Source organism: Fundulus heteroclitus, chromosome 5 (genome assembly GCF_011125445.2).
Source record: "Fundulus heteroclitus isolate FHET01 chromosome 5, MU-UCD_Fhet_4.1, whole genome shotgun sequence".
Lineage (NCBI taxonomy): Eukaryota > Metazoa > Chordata > Actinopteri > Cyprinodontiformes > Fundulidae > Fundulus > Fundulus heteroclitus.
Genome location: NC_046365.1, coordinates 13,121,637 through 13,129,244, shown reverse-complemented (window position 1 = coordinate 13,129,244; position 7,608 = coordinate 13,121,637). Strand labels below are relative to the sequence as shown.

At 47.2% G+C, this 7,608-nt stretch overlaps 2 protein-coding genes across 2 annotated transcripts; both read right to left on the bottom strand.

The window, feature by feature from the left end:
• Positions 1 to 1,051: 1,051 nt before the first annotated feature.
• On the bottom strand, positions 1,052 to 2,553 carry LOC105928282 (D(1) dopamine receptor-like). Its single transcript, XM_012865459.3, has one exon. The coding sequence runs from the start codon at positions 2,468 to 2,470 to the stop codon at positions 1,100 to 1,102; it is 1,371 nt and encodes a 456-aa protein (XP_012720913.2). The 5' UTR covers positions 2,471 to 2,553; the 3' UTR covers positions 1,052 to 1,099.
• Positions 2,554 to 3,043: 490 nt separating this feature from the next.
• Positions 3,044 to 6,749, bottom strand: LOC105928273 (immune-associated nucleotide-binding protein 9). Its single transcript, XM_012865450.3, has 2 exons — positions 6,643 to 6,749; positions 3,044 to 6,565 (listed from the first exon to the last, which is right to left on the bottom strand). Exons 1-2 carry the CDS (start codon positions 6,737 to 6,739, stop codon positions 4,995 to 4,997), a joined length of 1,668 nt encoding a protein of 555 aa, XP_012720904.3. The 5' UTR covers positions 6,740 to 6,749; the 3' UTR covers positions 3,044 to 4,994.
• Between the last annotated feature and the right edge of the window lie 859 nt (positions 6,750 to 7,608).

Below are 7,608 nucleotides of genomic sequence, written 5' to 3'. Positions count from 1 at the left end.
CAACATATTCCTCAGAATAAATGGGCCTTTGAGGATGACACAATCTCTCAGTTATGTGCACACTCACAGGCCAAACAGCTTTTTACTCTATCGCACTCTTTCCACAATCCCGTATTACTCCTCACAGTTCATAGTGGTTATGGGTTTATTACAACCTCCTGAGCTGGATTAGAGGCGAAACAATGGCGGAGTAGTTTTACGCCTCCTGGTGTCGAGACCTTTTAATTGATTGCATGGTGTAATAAACGTGTATATCACAGAACTAACAGAGGATTTTAAAGGGACCGTTGACTGCAGACCCGTTGGTCGTTGATGCCCAAGGCTGACGAATTAAAAAAAAAAAAAATCAAGTGCTGCACATGAACATGAACTAATAGAAAGATGCTTTTATAATAATTTAATTTATATAAAAATATTTTTCTTTCTGACATACTTTAATAATTATGTATTTAATAAATCCATTCATGTATGTAGGTCACTACAGTTGACAGCTGCCTGTGCGGCATGGAGGATATATCTGTATGAACTACTTCTTTTGACCCTAGTGTGTCTCTCCGTACTCTGCCACCTACTGGCCAACCAAGGTAAGTTCAGAGGGGAAAAAACGATGGAAGTAACCTACTGAGTTAATCATGCGTTCATTAACGTGGGCGTCATATCACTGGTAATACTGAACATAAAATATTGAAAATGATTGTGGCTATATTGTTCTTGAAAAATGAAAATCCAAATATGTGTTTCTCGTTCATCACTAATATTTGTTGTTTGATTTTTAGACAATTTACTCTCAGTATATAGTATCAATTTTTGTCACAAACCTTAATGCAAGGACTAAGCTCATGTTGGTACTTTTTTAAAATTCCCTTTGAAATTTCAGTTTGAATGTAGTTATTTGACTTAAAAAAGTATTTGTTTCCCGCTTTTGATTCTAAAGAATAATCCAATGACTTATTTTGGCAATACATTGAATCGTGACACTTTTGGGGCCCCATACTTTTATGCTACCAAGTGAAAAAAATAAAACCTATTTTTGCTGTGTTTCAAGAATGCGTTTGATAGTCAAAAATTGATGTATTAAACAAACAGTGTGAAAATAAGTTTATCTGGGGATCTGCGTCAAGCGATCTTTCTCGTATCTTTCCACCGTGTCGGGCCCCTGCTCCGTCGTGGCTCCTCCGTGATAAAACACGGTCACAGTGGTGTTCCCGCTGTCCTGACTCCCCCGCGTGTTCGTGGACACGCTCAGCTTCGCCCTCAGGCTGCTGTCCCGCCTCTGCTGCCCGGCCTCGTTGCTCGCCATCATGGTCTCCAGCGCCGTGCTCACCGCCGACAGGAAGCCTCGTCCGCGGCAGCGCAACAGGCGCAGGAAGGCGTCCCTGAAGTCCGCGTTGAACGCATAGATAACCGGGTTCAGGGAGGAGTTGCTCCACCCGATCCACACGAAGATGTCGAAGGTTTTCTCGCTGACGCAGCAGGGGCCGCGGTGGGCTCCCGGGGCCCCCGGTCCGGGGCAGAAGGGCAGGGCGCAGTTGAGGATGAAGAAGGGCAGCCAGCAGCAGACGAAAACACCCATGATGATGCTCAGCGTCTTCAGCACTTTGGTCTCCTTCCTGATGGAGACCCGCAGCTCCCGGTGTGACTGGTCGGGGCACTGGGTATCAGGGTGGATGCTGATGCGGGCCTGGTAGGAGTTGCCTCCGATTTCCGTACACATGTGCGGGAACAGCTCAGGCACTTGCGACCGGCAGCTCTGCGCGTGCTCCGCGGCGCGCTCCAGGGAAGATATCACCCGGATCTGCGTCTGGGCTATCCGGTAGATCCGGGTGTAGGTGATGATCATGATCACAACGGGGATGTAGAAGCTTATGAGGGAGGAAGAGATCGCGTAAGTGCGACTCAGGCTGGAGTCGCAGCTCCCCTCGGCGCTGCTCTCCAGGCGCGGGGTGGTATGCCGCCCGCTGGGGTCACCGATTTCCGCCCGGTGCCAGTCCAGCTGCACCGGAACGAAGGAGATCACCACGGACACCGTCCAAGTCACGCCGATCATAACGAAGGCCACCCTTTTGTTCATGCTCCGCTCGTAGCAGAACGGGCTGGAGATCGCCCAGTATCGGTCCAAGCTGATGACGCACAGGTTGAGGATGGAGGCGGTGGAGCACATGATGTCGCAGGCCAGCCATGTCTTGCAGAAGCCGCCGAACGGCCAGAAGCCGGCCACTTCGGCCGCGGCTTTCCACGGCATCACCAGCACGGCGACGAGGAGATCCGACAGCGCCAGAGACACGATGAAGATGTTGGTCACCTTGGCGCGCAGATGGCGATAGCGATACACGGCCGCGCACACGGTCATGTTGCCCAAAAGCGTCCAGATGATGAGCAGCGCCAGAACGCATCCCGTAAGAGCTCTGTGCGCCGGCGGGTCCGCCCGGCCGCTCTTTCCAACCAGCGCCGAGCCGGTGGTGTTATTCATTGTCCAGATGCACACGGGAGCGCATGACCAACTGCAAGACTAGGACTGTCGGCAATATTAACAGGTAAAAAAAAAAAAAAAAAAAAAAAGCCCCAGGCTGTCACAGTGGCAATGGCGCAGCATGCTGAGATCAGACTAATCTGCCCTGCTGCTGCGAGCGCACAGCAGATCTACAGGGGACAGCCAGAACCAGCTGACAGGGAGAAGGTGGGGTCACATGAGAAAGGCGAGAATCAGGCAGATATTCTAGCCTAGAAAGAAAATAGTTGGCATTCCCACTCAATTTGAAACCAGAACGTCTCTTCTTGCTGCTGATTTGGGATATTAAAAAAAAAAAACGCCAGACTGTTATGAGAGCATAAAGTAGTTTAACCAAAATAGGTGGCCTAGATAGTGTTTTGGATGGTAAAAGTTAAACCTGTTAGCAAGCTGTGCTTCTTAATCCTGACGCGGCTTGCTGTGTTTGTCAGAGAAAAAGGCTTTATAAAAATAGATATTTGTTCCCCCCTAATTATTTCAGTGCAACCCCTGTTGATCAGTCTGAGCTTGTATGGTTGAAATGTAAGACAAAATAGTTAGAAACTGGTTTATTAAAACAATTTAATGAATCTCAGTAGAACTGGTTTCAGGTTCCAGTAACACTGTGTTATACAGTCTGTAACACAATGTGTTTGTGGTCTAAAAACAGAATAAAACTCCAACTTAAATGAAATGCTTCAATTGGTAACAACCAACTGAAACAACTAAGTTAATTCAAACTGAATGTAATCTAACCTAATCTATGTAGTTTATAAATGATCAAGTTAAATTCTCTTTTTAGAGTGAAGTCATTTTTAATACAGGACATGCATGAGGCTCGGTTGTCAAAGTAAAAGAACATTTTGGAAGCGCGTACCTCTCATTAATCACACATTTCTGCAAAAACAGGTTTTTTGTGTTTTCATTAGCTATAAACTAGAAATCATCACAATCAACATGAAATAAAGGCTTATAAACACCAGTCTGTGTGTAATTAATCTATACAATGTGTTTCACTTTGTGAATTTAGTTACTGAAAATATGAACTTTTAATTTATATTGTAATGCATTGAATACAACTGCATAATATACATAAAGAAGCTGTTTCATTTACCTGGAATCTCTTAAATTCAGGCTGAATAACAAGATGGCTTTAGTGAACCTGTCATATCAAACCACTCACAAGCGCGGGGGGCTTCCTAGCTGTCAACATTTATTTTGGCAAAATGTAAATAATAAAGTACCTATAATTTGGGATGAATGGTGTTGACAGGGATCCACTTTATCCCAAAGCAAAATGATGGCAGCACAACGATAATGTTTCACCTTGGACTTAGTCGTTTGGAGTAATAAGAAAACAGGAAAAAATATTTTGAAAGGAAGTGGTAAGAATTTATATTAGAGGCTTTATGGGACATCTTTGCAAACTGTACGACCTCCATTACTCTAGAAAATATTACTCAGCATCCAAGCATCTCACTTCCATCCTGAACTCACAACATTGGTAACGCACACGTACTTAAGGACAAACACATCACAGAGACATTAAAGCATATCAGGGGGTGTAGTGCAGATTAAAACTGACTTTATTGTTCCTAGAATAAACAGGTGGTAATGCCCAGACCACAGTGTGCTGGGGGGGGGGCAGCAACAGCACAGAAGCAGCCCTCCAGAGATGTGTGTTCTTTAAATAATGGCAGCGTGGTTCAGTTTGAGTACAGATTTAAATGACACAGGGAGTACAGCGCACGGCAGAGGGTGGGGAGATCATAATCAGATTATCTGCTTCATTTCTGAGAGTTTGTGCATTTGCTGATTTAGGACACACACACACACACACACACACACAGGAATCACATCCATTTGTTGGAATGAAATTTCTCTCACGTGGGCGGACATTTCCCTACCTCTGGGGTGAACGCTTCAGTCAAAGTATTCATGTCGTGCTTGAACTCTCTGTGCTTCAGCTTCTTTCTCATCGCGTCACATCACAGCTATACACTTAAATGTATTTTATTACACTTGTATGTGGGAGAGACCCAGAAAAATAAGGCATGATACAAGAAAATCCAATTGAAAAAAAAAAAACATATAACTTTTAGTGGAACAGTGCACATCACCCTCAACGCACCATCCCTGTGGTGAAACATGGTGGTGGCACCATCATGCTCTTCTCTTTAGCAGAGACAGAGAAGCTGGTCAGAGTGTATGTGAAGAAAATATGGGGCAATCTTAAAAGAAAATATGTTCAAAGCTGAAATGGTTTGGAATTGTGTTTGAATCTAATCAATAATATGTAGCAAAGCAGTAGATAATTGATGTTTACAGACCATCCAATCCAACTGAGCTTGAGCTATTTTTCCAAAGAACGGCCAAAGAAATATTTTGCTTCATTTCTTGATTTGCAAAGCTGGTTTAGAAATACAACAACCCTTTTGCAGCCAGTTTACAGGCCCCATGTGTTTTTCCATCACAGAAACCAGGTTTGTTAACACAGTTTAAGCTGTTACTGAATGCAGCACGGAGTTCCCACTTTCTCCAGAGCTGCGTTCAGGCCCAGCAGTCCCATCTCCTGCACGTAGCCGACAACACTTCTCGCCCTGAAAGGCGTCTCGGCGGATCTCTTCTCCAGCATCTCGGCACACTTTTGGCCGCACAGCCTCTTCAGCGAGGAGATTTCCTTGTCGCAGTTTTCCCTCTCCTTCAGCAGGTTCTCGTCCAGCAGTTTTTTCAAGCGCTCCTCGCACTGTTTCTGCTGCTCGATCTTGATCTTCAGGAACTTCAGCTCCCGCTTGAAGGCCTCGGTTCTTCGCTTTTCCGCCTTCAGGTGCTCCATCTGCAGCTCCAGCTCCCTTTGACTCTCCTCCCGCTCCCGTCGGAGGACATCGTGCATTTGCCTCTTCCTCTCCTCCTCCTTCCTGCTCAGCTCCTCCAGCCGCTGGCAGAGCTTGTCCAGCTCTCCCTGCAGAGCGTGTCTCTCCATCTCCTCGGTCTGTCTGAGCACCTGCTCCATTTGGATCTGCTGAAGCTCCCGCTCCCTCTCCTTTCTTTCGTTTTCCGCCTTGTCCTTCTGGATCTTCTCCTCCATGGATCGTCCCATCGTCTCCTCCCGCTGAATCTGCTCCTCCAACATTTTGGTGACTTTATCCAGCCTCTCCTGGATTGCCTCTCTCTTCCTCTTCTCCATCTCCGTCAGTCTCACGACCTCTTGCGACCTCTTCCTCTCAATCTCCTGCCTCAGGGCCTTCTCCCGATCCTTTGCCAGTTTCTCCCTCTCTTTCTCCAGCTCCAGCTTTGTCCTCAGCTCTTCCATCTCCTTCTTGCTTTTCTGCTGAACCATCTCCAGCTCTCTTTCGTACCACTCCTTCAGGGCGCTGTCCTGCTTCTGTTTCTGCTGCTCGTCGCTTCCAGCGAGCTTCCTCTCCTCCTCCAGCTGATGAGCCAGGTCGTCCTCTGCTTTCTGAAGCATCCTGCTGTTGTAGCAACTCTCCCCGTTATCCTGCATCATGCCCTCCACCAAAGCGACAAGCTCGGAGACTTGCTCCTTGTTGTGAAGGTTCTGGTTGTTGAAGACGCAGTACCTGCCCCCGCATCCAGCCACCAGCTCGGCCATCTCCTCACACTGGTCTATCAGGCAGTGCTTCGCGGAGGTCCCCTCCTCGAGACGGTCTCCGTGGGTAAAAACCACCACGGAGAAGCTCAAAGCGTGGGAGCCCATGGCCTCCTTGATGTGCCGCACCGCCTCCTTCTCCTCTTGGGTGAATCTTGAAATCTGGACGACGATCAGGAAAGCGTGCGGTCCGGGGAAGAGCAGGCTAACGCTCCTCCTCAGTTCCCGTTGCACCTCCTGCAGAGTCCGATGAGCGTCCAGCACGCCGGGGGTGTCAAGGATCAGCAGCTGTCGACCACGAAATTCTCCCGTGGCCCTGTGGCAGCGCTGGCTGATGGAGGGATTGCTGAGCTTCAGGTCCAAGACCTTCCGGCCGAGGATGGAGCTGGCGGTGGAGCTTTTGCCGCTTCCCGTCCTCCCCAGTAGAACCATTCTGATGGTTGTGGAGGAAGGAACAGACTTCTTGCCTGATTAGAAGAAAAGAGAATACGGGGCTCAATGGGACGTTCGGATTAAAACAGAGAGAAAGAGAAACTCGTCTTACCAGCACTGCTGATGGAAGACTGCTTAGCGAGAGACGACATGTCGTTGCCGAACATTTCCATCCACGCACTGAGGAGAGAGAAATCCTCTGCAGCCATTTAGGGGCCGTCACCGAGGGCGTGTCTTGACCTTATATCATGTGAGAGCCACACTGAACTCTGCCCCTCATCATCAGCAGCTTTTCAACATATGTCTGGCGAACATGTGGTTCAATAGTCTGTCTCCAAAACGCCCAACACAGCAGGTTTCCGAGAACCCACGAAACAGCCAGAGGTCACAGTCCAGCAAAGCACTGATCAATGCACGCAGGGCTTTGTAATGCTATGTTCTCCATGTGTTTGTAGGATGGGGTGAGTGTGATCAAGGTCCAATTGATCCCAGAGGGGTTTGATCGTTAGATTGCTTTATCACAAAAATAAAGTGAGCCGATTGGTCATCCGAGAAGGAAACACTGAAATCGATGCACTTTCCCATCCCCACCGAGATCAGGAGGATCCAGAATCAGCACACGCCACCGTGGTGCAGTGCTGGAACAGAAATGAACCTGCATCTATTAGAAACATACACAGTGTTGATACAACTTCCTGCCACAAAAGAGCAACGGCAACAGAAGGAACTGGAAATGTTATGCCAGAAAACACTAGAAAAGACTCAGGTGCACAACTAATATCGTGACAAATTAAAAATAAGTGGCCAAAAGCAGGTGCAGTGTTCTTTAAATAACATTTAAAGGTGAGTGGAATGAGCTGAGCTGAAATTTAGGCTCCGTTGCTGATGATCGTCACCTACAGAATTAAAAACAAGAATGAAAGCAACAAAAGGAGGCACAGCTTTGGAGAGCAGACAAGTATTAAGAGTCCTGAAGCATACATGTCAACTAGTCTTATGATATTAGGTAGTGACCGTTTACCAGAAGACGCTTTCCCACTGAGGGATCTGTAAATGAGAAGAAAACCTGTGAGTTTTT

Excerpts from the sequence above, each read along its gene's own strand:
- LOC105928282 (XM_012865459.3), bottom strand. The coding sequence starts at position 2,470 with ATGAATAACACCACCGGCTCGGCGCTGGTTGGAAAGAGCGGCCGGGCG.
- LOC105928273 (XM_012865450.3), bottom strand. The coding sequence starts at position 6,739 with ATGGCTGCAGAGGATTTCTCTCTCCTCAGTGCGTGGATGGAAATGTTC. Across the intron at positions 6,566-6,642 it reads GTCTTCCATCAGCAGTGCTG|GCAAGAAGTCTGTTCCTTCC; the intron begins GTAAGACGAGTT and ends TCTTCTAATCAG.